Below are 19375 nucleotides of genomic sequence, written 5' to 3'. Positions count from 1 at the left end.
TATTAATTGGCCTGGTATTTTTATACAGGATGGCTGCAGAGCTTGGAGCCCTTTTGGGTGGCTGATCTTACTTTTTCTACCACACTGTTGGGTCAGTTTTTGGAAGATATGGAAGCTTATGCTGAGGTAAACAGGACTTTATGGTATATACCAGAGTTAACTGTTACGGTTTTCCACAGCTGTGGTTCTTATGGTGGTATTACTTTTGTAGAAAATAAAATTACATGGTTTTCCTGGGGAAAAGAGGACCAAATTATGGAGCATACTAAATGCATGTACAAAGACCATTCTGCACAAATCCTCCTGAGCTACTTAAGTGGTATCATAGCCAGGCTTTCAGCCGTTGTTGATTGAGAATCATGTTGTAATAAAAATAAAAACAATTGACCAAACAGGAATGTCTTCATATTTAAAGAGCTGCAGTGAAGACATAGTCTTTCCTTGGTGTTTTCTTTAATTGTCCAACTTCAGAGTTTTTTCAGATGTAGTAACTCTTGGGGGGAGAGAGGGAATCTTAATGTTTCCGTAGACTAATGATATAAACCTGTCTTTTTTAAAATAAAGTAACAGATTATATTGTGCAGGAAATAATGTAGCAGGAACTGATGGAAAACTGAATTATATCCATTTAACATACTTTGTTTTAAGTTTGTAACCTTTACTTAGTTAACAGGGCATAGAGTTTATCTGACGATGTCATTAAAGGAAGAGTTTTGGGGTTTAGGGGGAATGTTGCCTGTTAAGGTGTATGTGTTCCTATGTGTGTATGTCTGTAGCTAGATTATACTATATTGTATATGTTAACATGCAGATTCCATAGGTAAAATTGTACTTGGAGCAGAATCCAAGCAGAATCAGTAATTTGATCAGTGTACTTACATGTACCCCAGGGCTTCTGATGGTGCAGCTTCGCAGGTCAGGATTCACAGACCAGTGCAGGAAGTCGCTGCTTATCAACTTGTCTGCTGTGAACTGGTCAATGTGTGTATTCTTAGTCACGGAAGAGTTTTAAGATAACATGTGTTAGTTAACTTAAGTCACGGGGGAGGTGGTTCCAGCTAGTGTGTCTTTATCTCACAGTGGGATAGACCCAGGCTACATCTATACTAATGAGATCAGCACTTCTGGGAATGTTCCCAGGCACTGGTGCCAGCTGGCATGAAGTAGTCTGTTAGTAAACTCTTAGTCTCCAGATCAACGTCACTGCACGTAAACAGTGTGATGGGAATGACCATTCAAACATCAACTCCACTTTGTGGATGGGAATTTTTTGGAAGAGTGGTAAAAGTGCGCAGACAACTGTTGTAACAGTGCAGCAATATGGATGATCATGTTCCAGGGACCAGGAACTCCATGAGCCTCTGGTTTAATTCACAAGATGTAGTCAGAGTACTTTGTTTCAGTGGCTAAGGTAATGAGCAGCATCTCACTACTGCTCTGTGACTTGATGGTCATTGTGTGCTTATATCCCACCTGTGTATATATGTGTAGTTGAGGTATTGGAGAAATACATCCATAATCAGATAGCACAGTTTAATGTCTGGAAAACAGATGATGAAGTATTTTCAATCTCATATTTTGATCTTTTGTGAGTGTGTAACAGTTAATGATGTGCACTGATCCATAAAACTTGTGTGCTGTAGGACCTCAGCCATGTGGCTTCTGGGGAATCAGTAGATGAGGATATTCCTCCTCCCTCAGTGTCACTGCCCAAACTGGCTGCACTTCTTCGGGTGTTCAGTACCGTGGTGAGGAGCATTGGGGAGCGCTTCAGCCCCATCAGAGGACCACCAATTACAGAAGCTTATGTAACTGATGTAAGAACTCAAGTTTTTCTTTGTATTTCTTTGTTGCTGGCATGATTTATCACCATATAATGATGCTATTCGTTGTTGGGTTTATTTAGGTTTTATGGATTTTACATGAATATGCATATTCTCAGCTTTGAGTAAATCTGTTTTCTCAAATATGCTACAATAATTTTATTAAATATTAAAGTATAGATTGTGATAGTGGCACATGGGAATCACATAGCAGAAATGAACTTTTTTAGGTTTTTTAACTTCATATGGCTAGATTTATGCTTGTTATCTGTCTTTGAAACCATGTTGCCATTTATTCACATAGCTATGATCCTGTAAAAACTTGAATTCAATTTGTGAGTTTGGTTTTATAAAATGTGAGGGTTTTATTCATACTGAAATTGTATCTCTCAAATCTGAGAACTCCTCTTGTTCTATAGTACCCGGTGTGAACTCATAATAAATATTATATAATATGCTAAGTAGCTGCTATAGTTCTGTAACAGGGAGGAGGAGATAGATAAAAATACCTGTAGTCAAAATCTTGTTGTTGCTGTGTGAGCTGCACAGTTGGAATTTATGCCCTTGCAGAATTTTGTGAGGGACACAACTTCGTGAATAAATAAGTGTGTGGATTTCCCAGTTAAAGACAAAACAGTTATGTAACTTCTGTCTTAATCTGTAGAGGATTCTTGTGACGAAACTAGTCTGTCTCAAGAAAATTCAAACTAGTCTCTTTTACAAGAGGAGTTCTGTTGGAACTGAGCAGAATTGTGAATAATGAATTTAGGTCTCCTAGGTCTTCAGCTGAATTGGAAACCAAGCAATTGAAAGTTTGTTTTTTTCTTACACTTCTGAAGTGTAATGCTGTCATGTGCATTATTCAGAATAGAATTGACCAAGCTGCAGAGTAGGTGGTGGGACAGGATATCAAAAGGATGTTAATACAATTAAAGAGCATCTCTTTTTAATGGAGTTTAATTCAGTTATGGTTTTAATTTTTCAGGTTCTGTACAGAGTAATGAGATGTGTGACTGCAGCAAACCAAGTATTCTTTTCTGAAGCAGTGCTTACAGCTGCCAATGAGTGTGTTGGGGTTTTACTTGGCAGCCTGGATCCAAGTATGACCATACACTGTGACATGGTCATCACATATGGATTAGATCAAATGGAAAATTGTCAGACTTGTGGCACTGATTATGTCATTTCAGTCCTGAATCTGTTGACACTGGTTTGTACATATTTTTATTATCGTGGGGGTTTTGCATTGAAAAACATTGTCTTCTAAGCTACCTTCCTTTTTTTGGGTGTGTGTTAGATAAATATTTTCAACTCTTCCTGATCATAAGCAAGAAGTTCCTGTTATAAATGCTGTTTTTCTGTATAGCTTGTGCTGCTGGGTTGTTTAGGCATTTGGCTTGTTGATGAAGTGGCATTTAGTTTTAGCCTGAGTATTCATGTTTTCTGGTGGGGTTGTTTTTTTACTGTTGTTTTGGATGGTTTTTCTCTTGTTTTTCTTCTCGTGTCTGGCTTGACTGTTGGACAATGCAGTTCTCTGGCCTTTGCAGTTGTTAACACCACCTGAATGATTTCAGAATCTTAGTGCTTAATATGTTCTGTTTATCTAATTATGCCATGACTTGGAAAGTCAAACTTCTTCAAAACAGCACTTAATGTGTAGGCTGCAAACTCTTAAATCTTACATTGATGTAAATAATCACACATCTCTCAACTGTGCTGTTAAAGCCTGAAAGTAACTGCAAATTTCCTGCTGGGAAACTTTTTTCTAGTTTTCTAAACAGTGTATACAAACTAGAAAACCAGTATTTTAATGAATCTTTACCTAATTTTTTTTTATGTTATTGAAGATATTTATAATTTTGTTTTTATCCCCAGATTGTTGAACAAATAAATACGAAACTACCATCATCATTTGTAGAGAAATTATTTATACCAGAGTCTAAACTACTTGTTCTTCGTTATCATAAAGAGAAAGAGGTAAGAGGAAGTGACTTCTACAGGTGTATTACAAGAGCCTTCATGAATTTCCTAGAATATGTTAAGCCATAAAACTTTGTTCATCTTAAATATATTTTTTAATCTGTGTATCTGTGAAACTTCTGAAAAGACAGATATAGCTTGATAAAGAATGGGTAAGTTTGCCATCATTCCTGATAGAGAAGTCTTTAGCTGACCTGGCTTTGGTACTCAGTGTGTTAGGTGGATGATCAAGAAAGTAATTAATAGATGCTCTAAGCAAGAGGTACTTAATTACAGAAAGCTGAAAATAGGTATGTGCACCAGACCAGGCTATTAAAGAAGAGTAATTTTCAATTCTGTGTTGCTAATCAGTATATTTTATGATTTTGTTCTAATTGTATTCCCAAGGTTGTTGCAGCAGCCCTTGCTGTATACCAAGCTGTACTGAGCCTGAAGAACATTCCTGTTTTGGAGACTGCTTACAGGTTGATTCTAGGAGAAATGACCTGTGCTCTAAATAGTCTTCTTCATAGTTTACACCTTCCTGAGGCCTGTTCTGAAATCCAGCATGACTCTTTCAAGAAGCTTATATCCAATGTGGATAATGCCAAGTTTGTTGTTATATTTGACCTCAGTGCTCTAAGTACTATTGGAAATGCTAAAAACTCATTAATTGGGGTGAGTAAAAACTCTACAGACAGTTAAGCAATAAGTGTAAAAAGTACTTTATTACTCAAAATATACCCCATTGTGTTACACCAGTAGGGCACATACAAATAATTAAAATGATCATACTTGTCTTCTAATTTGTTATAGAAAAACTTCCAATATTAGAACTTAAGTGAAACGTAATCAGTGGATTGTATCTCTCGTTGGTGAATAAGAGAAAGCAGTTTCTAGGGAAGAGCATCTTACAAGGTTATTAATGGATCGATTCTATTATCATAGTAATTACTTTTGAAAATCAAGACAGATAAAAGCAGGTAGTGTGTCCTTTGGGAGTATATTGGCCATGTGAAAACACTTTTTCCAGATCTTTCCAAATAAAACCATGAACTGCTTTTAGCAGACTGTTTAAAAAGGGGAAAGAAAATAGTGACAATTAAGGTCAGAAAATAATAGAGTTAAATTATTTCCCATGGGAAAAAGCAAAACATAATTAATGGTATGGAAACTACACTTAAAAATAGCTCCTGTTTATTATGTTTCTTTGCTTATGTTGCAATTGTTTTCTAGATGTGGGCCCTTTCACCGACTGTGTTTGCACTGCTGAGTAAAAATCTGATGATTGTTCATGGTGACATAGCAGTTCACTTCCCTGCTGTTCAGTATGCAGTGCTCTATACATTGTATTCCCACTGTTCCAGGTATGAAGTTTAATAATTCATCAGTATTTTAAGAGCACTAGGATGGACTGATCTGAAAAGAATATGTTGTTGAAGGGATGAATTTAAATTACAAGCTTCAATTACAATCAAACTATTGCCCAGACTTCCCTGATCACTTTGTACTTCCATTAATTGCAGGGAAGCTGTGTCTCAGCCAGGAAAGCATTCCATGGCTTAAAGTTGGCCTTTTATTCAAAGGCAGATTGGAAATCTTGTGTTTGAATAGAGATAACTGAGGAAGAACTCTTCTGAAAGTAAATAAGGAAGTAATATTTATTTATGATTTTCCTTAATGAGAGATCCAGGATAGTTAATAAGATATAAACAGCAGATGTAAATATGTTTCAGACCTTATTAGTACAAAATGTTATCTAAGTAATGGAATATACCAGTTTAACTGTTATTCTGTACATGGCTTGGTATTGATGATTTTTCACCAAGCACTGGATACCAGACACTTGAAAATAGGTTACTGGGCTGCCTGGACTGATGTAAAATTGTAGCTTTGTTCTTTTAGACTAGGGATCAAAACACTTGGGTTTTGACATAGTGTGGTTACTGTGAGGGTGTAAATTGAAATTCTGCTGTTTGTTGTTGTTGTTTTTCCTCCCTCCTGTAAACTTCAAGGAAGTATCCCTAATCTTGGGGTGGTTTTACATATTTTGCTTTTTCTTGCCTTTTCAGACATGACCATTTCATATCCAGTAGCCTCAGTTCTTCCTCTCCCTCTCTGTTTGACGGAGCAGTTATTAGTACTGTAACCACAGCAACAAAAAAACATTTCTCAATCATACTAAACCTTTTGGGGCTACTCCTTAAGAAGGATAACCTTACTCAAGATACCAGGTAACTTAACATTTTCTTAGGAATCAGGAGGTATTTTTTTATTTCCCAGTAGAATGCCTTAATTCAGAAACCAGGATAATTTTTATCTGTAAAACTTGGGGGTAAATTTAAGCAGTCAAATATTTAGGGTTTTAAAAACTTTAATAATTAAATACCTGTGGAAAAAGCAGCTGCTCGTTTTTATACATGAAAGCTAGAAGAGTTAAAAGCATCCTAAGGTCTGTACAGTAAAAGCAGAGCTATCAAACATTATTGAAAGAAAGGGTTTGCTCACTGAAAGTGTCCTTTTACAATAGTTGCCACTCTGTGTTACCAAAATGCTTTGAAAGCTGGGGACATGTTTCAAGTTATGAAACATCTTCTTTAAAAAATGAATTACATTATAATACAGATCTGTAACGTGAAGTAGTTTGAAGTTATATTGGAAAGTACCTTTCTGTAACTGTGTAGAGCGAATAATACTCTTGTTTTTTGAAGGAAACTACTTACAACGTGGGCTTTGGAAGTGGCTCTTCTGATGAAAAAATCAGAAACATATGCACCGTTATTTTCCCTCCCATCTTTCCATAAGTTTTGTAAAGGACTTTTAGCAAACAGTAAGATACTGCATATTTCTACTTAACTGTCTTTTACATTTCAAAAATTAAGTACATGGGTGGCCTTATCCTGCTGATAGCAGCAACTGTACTTGTTTCATTTACTTTGGAGATGCTCCAAGTTTGTATTGTGCAAAAACTTACACTCTCTCTTTATGATTTTTATCAAGGGGATCTCTGCCTATGACTTACGTAACCATTAATTTTCTTACAAGTAAGATTTGATACATCGGTGATTTTTTTGGTAGATCAATTTCCCAATCAAAAATTGTTACTTTATCCAAAGCACTAGAACTGTTCCATTAATGTGACATGGTGGTTTAGATTTCAAAACCTGGAAACAAAAATATGGGAACAAATGCTTTTAGTAGCATAATACTAGCAGTAATTTCCCAAGGCCAGGAGTTACTAACTTCACCTTAATGTATTTCAATGGGGAAAGAAAATATCTACAATGCCAATGTGCAGAGATCATAGAAGGATTTATCTGTCAGCAGTTAAAATGGGCCCATAAGTTGTTACTGAAACTGGTAGCACAAGTGACTTTTTTTCTTACTGAGCACCTACTTGTAATAGTAAAACCAGTAAATGAAATGAAAACTATTGCTTAAAGCCTATGTCTCCTTTTACTGGCTGTGCTGAAGAAATGTCATTAGATGCTGTGCCACAACCAGAGTAATGCAGGAGTTATCTAATTCCAGCAAGAATAACTTTTTTTTTTTTCTTTCAACTCCTTAATTCAGCACTTCTGGAAGATGTAAACATTTGTCTTCAAGCATGTAGTAGCCTCCATGCCCTGTCTTCCTCCCTTCCAGATGACCTTTTACAAAGGTACTTGCACAGAATTCTGTATGTTGTTTGAATTATGCTGTCAATGGAGATCTTACCACCTTCTTCCTCCTTCCTGTTGCAGGTGTGTTGATGTGTGTCGTGTTCAACTTGTACATAGCGGTGCTCGTGTAAGACAAGCTTTTGGAAAACTTCTGAAGTCAATTCCTTTAGATGTTGTGTTGAGGTAGGTTTTTCAAATGAGCTTCAATATAAAGAATTGTTTAGTTTCTTTCTTCAGTGACACTTATCTGAAAGATAATGCCAGTGCAGTGTCATCATACTCTCTTAACTTAAAATCAAAAAGTGCGAAGTGTCTTGCTATCTCTTACTTTTTTAGAGGTTTAAGAACAGTAGATAGTAGCAAAGTAATTAGCAAATTTGATAAGCTGTGTATCACTTCTTGAAGCAAATATGAATGCTTCAAGGTCCATGTTATTCAGAGCTTCAGCAATGTCCTACAATTTGACTTGAAGACCTGGACTCTGAAGGCACCTTGCCTTAATATCAAAGCATATTCTTATTTCCAGTCATTGCATGTATGTGTGTCTGTGTAACTCTTTTGCATAACTTTTTGGGTTTATTCAAGTACATTATAGCATGGGTTGTTTCCCCCTCTTCCTGCAGTAACCGTACCCACACAGAAATACAAGAAATTTCTTTGGCTATAAGAAGTCATATGAGCAAATCTCCAAGTAATACATTCCACCCACAGGATTTCTCTGATGTCATTAGTTTTATTTTGTATGGAAACCTCCACCGAACTGGGTAAGAACTTCTTGTAGAACTGGAATCCATGAATGTTGAATCAGTAAACAGTTCTGAGTTACGTTTAGTTTAGAATTTGTAATTATCTTTACAAATTACATTGCTTTACTTTCAGGGTTTTTTTGGTACTTACAAATATCTTAAATACACACCTTTTGGCATATTTGCCTGTGTACGTTGTTGATTTAAAATAATTTTGTGAGAGATTTGAGAGCAATAGGGTGATGAAGTGTGTGTGGTATAAACTTGTTACCACATGAACTTGTGCTAATGTAGTGATGTTTTCTTTCAGGAAGGATAACTGGTTAGAAAGGTTGTTCTATAGCTGTCAAAGACTAGATAAGAGAGATCAGCCAACCATCCCTCGGAACCTGTTGAAGACTGATGCTGTGCTCTGGCAATGGGCTGTTTGGGAAGCAGCTCAGTTCACTGTTCTTTCGAAGTTACGAACTCCTCTGGGTAGAGCCCAAGATACATTTCAAACAATTGAAGGTGAAGTGAAAAAATAAGATTATTTTAATGGGACTTTTATAGGGTTATGAAGCTAAGGTCTTCATGTTCAAGGCAAGAAGCACAATGGCTTTATTTTTCAGTGATTACAGATTTTAAAGATGTTGCATAATTACTATTAATTTTGATAGATTAGATTAATTTAGATAGTTTTGAGAGATTTTGAGAACTAGCTTCTATCCTTTGACATGTTTAAATACAATACTGTCTGGTAACTTTTTTCCCCCCATGTTTTGGTAAAACGTGTAGGTATTATTAGGAACCTTGCAGCCCATACATTAAACCCTGATCAAGATGTCAACCAGTGGACTACTGCAGACAATGACGAAGGACACAGTAGCAACCAGCTTAGGCTTGTTCTCCTTCTGCAGTATTTGGAGAACTTAGAAAAATTGATGTACAATGCATATGAAGGATGTGCCAATGCCCTGACCTCCCCACCCAAGGTATGTCTGTTTACAGTGCTGATGTTACTCAGAACAGTCTACTGAGTGAACAGTGCTTTCAGGGTTGTTCAGTTCTTAACTGTTAAATTTCAGAAGAACTTCTCAAACAAAGTTTGAGACTCTTAAAAAAATCTGGCTTTGACTTGGGCTTATTCCTGGAGAACATGTTAAACCAGGCTATATTTCTGGAGTACCAGTTTGTATAGTGGTACAAATCAATCAAGTCTGTAGTACCTCTGATTTGTAGCAGTCTCCTATTTGTAGATTGTCAGCAGTTTTGTTATAAAGTAACACAGTTATTTGGGGCTTTAAATTGCTTTCTGAGGAATGTAGTAATTATTTATAAGCAACATACCTCTTTGTGTAGTTCTAACTGCAAAACACTCTTCCCTGTTGAAATAAACTGTTTAATAACCAGACTTTGACATGACAGTAATACATAATTTGCAGTCAGTTAGTCTAAAGACTTTTAGCTTGCCAGTGTGCCTGGCCAGTTGGATGCTACACGTGATTCCAGACCATCTGTGTTAATAAAATGAAAGATGCAGAATTTTACCCATTTCTTCATCTCAGGTGGAGAAAGGAAACCTTCCTGCCTTTGATTATTATGAAGTACTTAATGTAACTATTTTGATTTGTACAGAAGAATGGTGATTTGAAACTTTTCTTCTGTCTTTAAAGGTTATCAGGACGTTCTTCTATACTAATCGTCAGACGTGCCAGGATTGGCTGACACGGATTAGACTTTCCATCATGAGAGTTGGATTGCTGGCTGGCCAACCTGCTGTGACAGTCAGGCATGGATTTGATTTACTCACAGAAATGAAAACTAATAATAGTATCTCTCAGGTACTCTCTTTTCAAACTCTGTAGATACTGCAAAAATATTCCCGTTGTATTGTAAAAGAACTAAGCTAAGGCAATCAGTTGTTATTAAACCAACTGGTATGTAAAGGAATGTGTTATTTAACTCTTAATTCTGTATTGACAGACTTTTGTGGTTATAAGTTGGATACAGTAGGTTGGTTGAAGATTAGGATGTACTGTACATGTGTGGTCAAATACTACACAGAAATGAGTGCTATAGTTAATTCACAGATTGAATGGCACCCTTTTTTAAGTAGAAGGTCCTGGTTAAACCTTATGAAACTGGTGCTGCATTAGTATGAGGCCTTCCCAAGCTTATGGTAGTGTAATGTCTTTGCTTATCTGTGGGTATGAGGAGGAAGGGGAGTGTATCATGAGGGTATCCTTCCTCTGTAAGTAACTAGCAGGTTAAGTGCAGGGGTGGGATAAGTGGATAAAGTGGTTAAAGCCTTCTTGAAAAGGATGAATAGTTTCTTCAGTATGTGACTTGATTTGCTTAAATATTTTATCAAAGAAGGATTGATAGATACTTGTTTCATTCATGCTGCTTTATGAATTCTCAGGTAGGTATAAAGCATCACATAGTGATTGCTGACTGCTGGCATTCAGGCTGTGGTTTCACAGCACATACTGTCACCTTAGCTCCCCTGCTTTTCCAAAAGCAGTGCAGTGAATGGATATGAGGAGCACTTGTAGATGCTTGTAATGAACTGCTGCTTCACCATTTTCAAGTATTTACCCACACGTGTATATAGCTCTTAATTTATATGGGTCTTGTTAAATAATGCTTTTGGTTTGCTTGTAGGGAAATGAATTGGAAGTGACAATTATGATGCTGGTAGAAGCATTATGTGAGCTTCACTGTCCTGAAGCTATTCAGGGTATTGCTGTCTGGTCGTCTGCTGTAGTTGGGAAGAGTCTCTCCTGGATCAATTCTGTAGCTCAACAAGCAGAAGGGCGGTAAGTTTTCTTAAATAACTGGATGCTACAAACTGGGACGATTTTCCTTCTTATGAGTAGTTCTATTTCTGAGTCTTTTAAATTGTGGGATGAGTCAAGACTGCTGATCTAATTTCCATGTCAGTTAAAGTCAGTGTATCTTTTCAGAGATACCTAATGCATCCAGCACTTTTAGGTATTTTAACTGTTAGTTTTAAATAAATTACCACGATCTGAATATAAATTGTGTTCCTAATTTGTTTTCTTAGTTTTTCGTACACAGCAATGCTGTTTTCATATTGTATTTAATTTTCCATTGCAAAGTAGTATTAATTTAAATATTTTCTAGTGAAGTTTCTGACCAGTGTGTTATCTGAATACCTGCCTCAGTTTGCCAAGAGAGGGACATGCTTTCCAGTTTTACTTCAGCTTTGAAAAGGTGGCTTCTGTGTCTATTGCAGTAGAATCTTTGGATACAGATACAAATAAGTGGGTCATCGTTCCAGATAGGATGTGCCTTGGTTTTGGTGTTTTCATCTCCTTAAAGGAATGCATCACTTCTTCTGTATGAAATGAAAAAGAGACACCTATCATCTACCTTCCATGTGAAAATCCCCAAACAAACCCAAAGATTTAAAATTTATAACTATCTTTTTCCTTTTTTTTTTTTGTAAGATTCCTTAAAATCATGTGCAGTTTTGTAATAGGTGGGACATTTCTCAGAAATATCAAGTTTAAGGTGTGAATTGTTGCCCTAGAGCCAGTTCTGCAGTCCTCTAGTAAATTATATGTATTTAGTCAGTATTCAGTTCTACTCATTCAGGTAAAAAGAGTGACAGTCAAATATAAAATAAATTTATTTCCTTCTGCCTATACTTGGCTTGAGGTTGAATTTAAGAATGGACAAGCTTTTATCTTACGCTGTAACCGGAAAATTCAGCCAGTAAGCTTGTATGCTATGTTAATCCCTGTCTTTTGCTGAAGGTGACATGTAAACTTTTTGAGTATTGGGGTAAAGAAATGCTTAAAATATTGTCTATCTACAAAAAAAATCCCCTAACTTGGTTCTTGAAAATGCTGACGAAAATATTAAACTGTTTAAGGTTTGAAAAAGCAACTGCGGAATACCAGGAACACCTGTGCTCCATGACGGGGGTGGATTGCTGTATAACAGGCTTTGACAAGACTGTTCTGAAGTTGGCCAATTCAAACAGTGTGAATAATGCCAGCCCAAAGCATTCCTTGAATGGTCAGTGTTTATTGTTTGCTTTTTAAGAGAAGTGCAGTTTTGTAAGTGTGTGTACATAAAATGAGAATGTTCAATGATACAGCCATGGGAATGTCTGACTCTGAAATCCAAAAACGTGTTTCTGTCTGCAGTTAAACTGAACCACCTAATGCTATTGAAACAAATATTGTGTGTAGATAGGAGGGTTTGCAGTGCTGAGATCTAGCTCAATGAATCTAAAAGTAATAGGTAAAATACTTTGTAACTTCCTAATTTAATTCTAATGTATTTTAGATCATCATAACTTAAACCTTAGTATTTATGACATAATTGTATCATAAATACACTAGTTACTCAGAGGTTTTTAACTAAGGCTTGGTTGCAGTATTCCGTTTCATCTTTGAGAAAGAACCTTCTTTATTCCTAATTTAGTTGTTCTGTTTTTCTGTTTTGATGTTTCTTTACAGATCTGGATTAAAATTTTCCAAAACCTCCTTTTGAAAAGGTTCTCTTTTTTTTCCCTTAGAAAGAGTGTCAGGGGAAGAATACTGCAGACATTGTGTAACTATTTGATTTTTTTAAAGAAATTAAGTGTTTTTCTTGACCAAAGACATAGAAATTACATTTAAGTAATAGAATTGCTATTTTGAAATGTAAATTTAAGTGTGTCTATATATATTTTTTTCATTTCACAGGAGAAACTAGAAAAACTGTCCTGACTAAGCCAAGTGACTCTTCACCTGAAGTTATAAACTACTTGGGTAACAAGGCATGTGAATGTTACATTTCCATTGCGGACTGGGCTGCTGTTCAGGAGTGGCAAAATATGGTCCACGAATTGAAGAAAAGCAATAGTAATACCTCAATCAATCTGAAAGCAGATTTTAACTACATAAAGTAAGGATATAATTAATTTGTTCAACAGTACCTTGGCGTTCATTAATTTAGAACTGAAACATTAAAGTGTACATGGATTTTAGAAAATGTCAGTTTCTAAATAGAGGCATGCAAATAAGACAGTTGTGTTCTGGGGAGGGTGAAAACTTGGCTATGATATTTACAGATGAGTGAAGAGGTAATACCATTCTAAATAGTTACTATACCTTTCTGGCTGCTGAGGCTTCTTAGTGTTCAAGAAAAACATATTGCATTGAAGGAAAAATATACCAAATCTGTTCTGCTTCTCTTAGCAAAAGATGCATTCTTTTGCACAGCTTAAATAATAGCAGGAAGTAAAATGCCTTTCAGTGGTACAGTTCTTAAATATTTTAATTCATTAATTTAATGTAAAAATATAGGAAGGAGCAGTCTTGGCTGCTTTAATCTTTGTTGTTTTGTTTTGGTTTTTTTAATGGAATTTAGAATTGTAGTTTGTGCATTTATTTCCTGACCCTTGGTATTTGTCTGGTTCATGAAAAAATTGGACATTGAATAGTCCTTCAAGGTTTAAGGGTCCTTTTTTGACAATTTGATTACTTTCCATCCCTGTACTATTGTGGTAAACATTGTAAAATCCTTCTGGCTGAAATTTCTTGACTTGGAAATAAAAGGATAGAAGGAAACAGGTGCTTCTGTCAGAGAAAGGGGTGATCCTTTTCCTTATTGCAGTTGTGCAGTTAATTCATTAGGAGGGTGAGTGCTTGTTATGGATGTGAAAATGTGTCATTTCTGAGTATTTGTGTTTTTCTAAACTAAACCCACTGTACTTGTGGTACCATTGCAGAGGTCTCGTCATTTTCACTGGTTTAAGTTAGTTTTCATTCAAATAATTACTGGAAGTAAGGTACTATCTAATGAGAAAAATCCTGTAGAGAACTCCTGAGGATGAACAGCACTTTGACTCTTCTGACCCTGAACAGGCTAGGAGACACTGTAGTAATGAGAATCAAAATAATTCAGCAGAAAAGGGCAATTTAACATGCTGAATTTTTGCTTCTTTTCTAGTCCAGATACTTGGGCAATTCCTCCTTCAGTGGTTAGTAACAAGAATATTGAACACTGGAATATTCTGAGACATCAAGCCTCTTAGCTTTTCGGTGCTATTTTTTGTGTAGTTCTGTAAAATCTGTAATGCCCAAATTATTTTCTAATGTAGAATGGGGGGGAGGCGGGAAACATTAAATTTGCTGCTTCAGGCTGTTAAGCAATATAAACCAATAAGCAACATAAATTTGTTTATGACCTGGAAATACTCCAGTATTTCTGCAGTCTTGGTTTCGTGTAAAGGAGATGAAACCGTGGCCTCATGAAATTCTGCCATGAAACTTTTCTGTGCATAGACAGGGGAAAAAGTTTTGGGTTTACTTGGACTTCCAGACTCTGGTAGAAGAGTATTACATGGTAATAGGAAAAGCTTCACAGCTGGAGAGCTGTTCTTCCCTGTCACTTCAATACTCAATTTATCCATTTGTTGCAGTACTAGTGCCTTTTATTGATCTGTGTGAAAATTGGGATTTTTTTGCTTAGAATTCATTGTAAGCGCTCTAGAATTGAAGTTAGTCTTGAGTGTTTGTTGTATAATAGACTTAGCAACTGGAGTAAAGTAAAAAATGTGAAAATAAAACTATAAACATTGAATTGCAGATCTTTGAGCAGCTTTGAGTCTGGACAACTTACTGAATGCACTGAACAACTAGAATTATTACCAGGAGAAAATATCAACCTGCTTGCAGGCGGATCCAAAGAAAAAATAGGTATAAATGCTTAAATTAATATTACTTCAAATACAAAAGTAAATATTTCTTCATATATCTGTTTCTCTAAATGACAGGCTGAAACTTCTGAATGCAGTTTGCTGTGTTCAGTGGACTGACCATAACCTTTATGAATCAGGCTTCAAAATAATTGGCAGTGGTCATCCTAAATGTTCATGCAAGTGTGTTTTCTGGAGTTAATGTGACTGTTTAGAAGTAATCTGTCATGGATTTCTAACATGAATATATATATATAATATATATTTTTAAAAGTTTTTTTTTTTTTCCCCAAACTTCCTTACTGTCAAAAATGCGTTCTCAGATAGTGGAATTTGATAAAATTTGGCAGTTCTAGTTGGTTTCAATTGTTTAATCTCCATGTAGACATGAAGAAGCTCCTTCCTAATATGCTAAGTCCTGATCCAAGAGAACTTCAAAAAGCAGTTGAAGTACAGCTTTTGAGAAGTTCAGTGTGTCTGGCAACAGCTGTAAACCACATAGAACAGGAGCAAAAGTGGCAGTCAATATCTGAGTAAGTTGAAATGTGCTATGAATGAATGTAATACACTGTGAAAACCTTTTCTAGCTTGTTAAACATAACTTTGTGTAAAGCTTCAGCACCTATAGTAGTTTGCTGCCAGCTCTAGTTGTGAGTTATGAGCTTACTGAGGAAAAATAAGATGATGTTTAACTTGGAGTTTATGTAATTGATAAGGTCCTTTGAGCTGATAAAGTAATTCTGCTTGTCAGTTTATTAATAAAGTATTGTAACTTGTGTGTAAGAGTGCAAGATTATCTTGTCATCTTTTTAAAGATGTTGAATTTGGGTTTTCTTCAGTAATTTTGATATCTCTATTTACTCTTAAAGTCTAGTTAACAAAAATGACTGCTCTGATCCTTTTATTTCAGAAATCTTATTAAGTACTTAAAGCAAACATCCCGTATTGCTATTGGGCCCTTGAGACTTTCTACACTCACTGTGTCTCAGTCTTTACCAGTGTTGAGCACTCTTCAGTTGTATTGTTCTTCTGCTTTGGAAAACACCGTGTGCAACAGGCTGACATCTGAGGTATATCTGTGTGTTTAAAAGCTAAATTGGGGTGATGTCTTTCTCCATGTCATGTTGTGGAGTGTTGAATATAAAACATACATTAATTGTTCTGACAGTTGTTAATTATACTGTAAAAAGATCTCATTTAGTTTACTAATGTGCCTTGACCCAAGTTTTTTTTAGGTTTACATCTCAATTGGACTTTTCTATAGTTATAAATATATGACAGCTCTTTCAGTTACACTTACAGTATTTTTGAAGTCTTATTGGTAGTTGCCTTTTAGAGAAGTGTTGGTATTTCTTCTCTAGATACATTGTAACACTTAGTCGTGCAAAACATGTAATTTGCTTTAAAAGGAACTTGATTAAAAAAATTACTTCAGCAGACTCCAAACGGTATGAATGATCTAGTTCTTAATTACTAATCACAGTGTTCAGAAAAGAATTCAGCTTGATTTTGAGCAAATTCTTAATGTTGTCCTCTCAAAATCAAGCATAAAACATATTTAGGTTTTATTAGTTAATGGCAAAGTGTGGCTACTAATACAAATAAAAATATTTCCTCTGCACTAAAATGGTCTTTGCTTTTAATAAGTGAAAATACATTGTGGTAAAGTTGTCTCTTATGAGAACTATGAAACTTCTGTGCCTCTTCAGGACTGTCTTGTACCTCTCTTCAATGATGCTTTGAGGTCATGCAAACAGCATGATGTGAGGCCATGGATGCATGCACTGAGGTACACGGTGTACCAGAATCAATTGATGGAAAAGCTTAAAGGTATGTAAGCTCTCATATTAGTGTTGTGAAAAGTAAATGCAGAATTTGAACTTGAATTATCTGCTGAAAGCAGCAGCTATGTCTTTTTTTATTGTTTAGATGGATTACTTTTTAAAAGCCAGGTTTTGTCCTTTGGGTGTCTTGCTTTACAACTCATGATCTCAATTACTGCTGTGATATAGACAGTGTTAAAAAGAAAAAAATGTATTCTGAAGTGTTTAGCAGTTCTGTACTCTCCTAATAACCTTGCTTGCTCAACTCTTCGCACTTTAGATGCTTTCACTTTTGAACACTTCACAGTATGAATAATGGGTCTTTAAAAAAAACAGTCACAAAAGCCATTTAAATGTGCAGTATAAGAAGAGGTAATGGGAGGAAAGTTCTATCAGGGGACAAGTAGGTTTATTAGCTAAGAAGAGTGATTATAGTGGAAAAAATCTCTTTTGCCCAACAGATAATCTGTGGATATATTTTTTGTTTCAGAGGGAGTGTGTGAATATTCTAGGCTAAGTTAAATCATCTCAGTTTCTGAAGGAAATATAAAAAATGAGAGAGCTGAGAGATTTTTCACTGATGGCCATGTACGGAATACATTGGGCAGAAATTATCTGTCTGCCAACAAAATTATTAAATGATTATGTGATACAATGTCTTGCTTCCTTCTGCAGAACCAACAGTCCCAATTAAAAGCCATCTAATGGAACTGGGCTTAACAGCAGCGAAATTTGCTCGGAAGCGAGGAAATATCGCCCTGGCCACACGGCTGCTTGCCCAGTGCAGTGAGGTTCAGCTGGGAAAAACCACCACTGCTCAGGACTTAGTCCAGCACTTTAAAAAGTTGTCTGCTCCGGGTCAGATAGATGAAAAATGGGGCCCTGAACTCGATATTGAGAAAACAAAATTGTTATACACAGCAGGTGAGTGTTTGCTATTTGTATTATAGTGGTTTGAGCTGCTTGTCTTTGTAACCAGACTAATTCCCCTGATCTCAAAGAAATCATAACAGGACAGTATCATTAGGAACTGATTTCATACTATTAACTGTTGTCTCAGTCTGAAAGGGTTTCCACAAATCTTTTCTTACTTGTAATTTTTAACTTCAAAAGAGAATTTTCTATGTAAAAATACATTGCTACAAGCTGTATCTGAATACATTGAATTTCGGAAGTGTTTTGAATAATGTTAACACAGTACTGAAGATTTGCTTTTCATGATATGCAGGTCAGTCAACACATGCCATGGAAATGCTGAGTTCTTGTGCCATATCTTTCTGCAAATCTGCCAAAGCCGAATATGCAGTTGCTAAATCTATTCTCACACTGGCTAAATGGATTCAAGCAGAATGGAAAGAGATTTCAGGACAGTTGAAACAAGTGTATAGAGCTCGACAGCAGCAGAATCACACTGGTCTGTCTACCTTGTCTAAAAACATATATAATTTGATTGATCTCCCAGCTGTTAATACGCTAGAAGAAGAATATCCTAGGATTGAAAGTGAATCTACAGGTACATTTCTCCTCCTTCTTATTCTTTTTAAAATTAGTTACTGGTGATTCCACTGAGGGATAGCACCAGTTATATTGATAAGGACTAAGTGCTCCATCACTCGTATTTGTTTTCCTAATACAGATATAAACAGCGTGTGTTTTCTGCAATAGGTAACTATATACAGTCAAAAAACCCAAACACCTTAAAATTTCTGTCATATTTCTATAACGTTTTTCTCATTGAAACGATGATGGCCTTAAGAAGAAACTGGTATGCACTTATTTTGTATGAGGATATAAATTTTTGTCCCATATATGTTTGTTTTCATCTTATTTATTTGCTAAAGATTGAATGAGAGCTTTCAGATTAAGCATGGATAGGATTTATGTTTTGAAGGTCCTGATAAGTGTGAAAAGTATTTTGGTTTTCTCATGATCTTTAATCTGTGCTTAATCTGAGCACTTCTGCTGTTGCTGCAAATGTACTCTCATTCCCAGTTTTCAGCAGACTTTTTTCTTAAATGTTAAGATAAACTCTGTCTTTCTTTAAGCATGGATTTCATAAATAACTTAGATATATACAAATAAATACAACTGCACTGCCCTGGGTACTTCATAGAATTCTACTTGCTCTCTGAAGCATTGTGTTCTTTTGGAGATCATGAGTTTCTTGCCTCATTTCCATTTTCCTGCAAAAGAAGAAGCAATTGCAGATTATGAGCAGTGGTGGTTAACAAATGAAGACTGCTTCATTTAGCAGCAGTGTCAGAACTGAAAAATAATTTCATTTTGTAAGATTTTACACCCTTGGATACTAATTGTACTGAAAAAATATTATGTGCTCATAATATGTTGATGTTATTTTCTGTGTTAAGGAAATTAGAAGTAGGTTTTACACCATAACATACATTGCTCTATTTCTCCTGTCACAGTAAACATTGGAGTTGGAGAACCAGACTTCATCTTGGGCCAGCTGTATCACTTGTCTTCAGTACAGGCACCTGAAGTAGCCAAGTCTTGGGCAGCCCTGGCTAGCTGGGCTTATAGATGGGGCCGGAAAGTAGTTGATAATGCCAGGTAAATTCATCCTAATGTTTAAATTTATGCAGCACAATTAGTTTTCTTAAGATAAACCCTAGCTTTGTATTTATGATGACTGTTGTTTGTG

General features: G+C 35.8%; 1 protein-coding gene across 2 annotated transcripts in view; it reads left to right on the top strand.

Moving 5' to 3' along the window:
* SMG1 (SMG1 nonsense mediated mRNA decay associated PI3K related kinase) overlaps positions 1–19375 on the top strand; it is a 63839-nt gene that overhangs the window by 22705 nt on the left and 21759 nt on the right. For both annotated transcript variants that reach the window (XM_064672909.1, XM_064672908.1), the window contains 24 exons: positions 29–126; positions 1644–1817; positions 2809–3033; positions 3699–3800; positions 4191–4460; positions 5019–5149; positions 5855–6016; positions 6494–6612; positions 7356–7443; positions 7526–7627; positions 8068–8208; positions 8501–8700; positions 8968–9164; positions 9846–10013; positions 10837–10991; positions 12074–12219; positions 12894–13095; positions 14782–14891; positions 15276–15423; positions 15801–15960; positions 16600–16720; positions 17389–17637; positions 17942–18226; positions 19140–19284. In XM_064672909.1, coding sequence (XP_064528979.1) covers positions 29–126; positions 1644–1817; positions 2809–3033; positions 3699–3800; positions 4191–4460; positions 5019–5149; positions 5855–6016; positions 6494–6612; positions 7356–7443; positions 7526–7627; positions 8068–8208; positions 8501–8700; positions 8968–9164; positions 9846–10013; positions 10837–10991; positions 12074–12219; positions 12894–13095; positions 14782–14891; positions 15276–15423; positions 15801–15960; positions 16600–16720; positions 17389–17637; positions 17942–18226; positions 19140–19284 — 3898 coding nt within the window. The remainder of the gene's footprint in view (positions 1–28; positions 127–1643; positions 1818–2808; positions 3034–3698; positions 3801–4190; positions 4461–5018; positions 5150–5854; positions 6017–6493; positions 6613–7355; positions 7444–7525; positions 7628–8067; positions 8209–8500; positions 8701–8967; positions 9165–9845; positions 10014–10836; positions 10992–12073; positions 12220–12893; positions 13096–14781; positions 14892–15275; positions 15424–15800; positions 15961–16599; positions 16721–17388; positions 17638–17941; positions 18227–19139; positions 19285–19375) is intronic.

Source organism: Pseudopipra pipra, chromosome 16 (genome assembly GCF_036250125.1).
Source record: "Pseudopipra pipra isolate bDixPip1 chromosome 16, bDixPip1.hap1, whole genome shotgun sequence".
NCBI classification, from domain to species: domain Eukaryota; kingdom Metazoa; phylum Chordata; class Aves; order Passeriformes; family Pipridae; genus Pseudopipra; species Pseudopipra pipra.
This window is presented reverse-complemented; position numbering and strand designations above follow the sequence as displayed.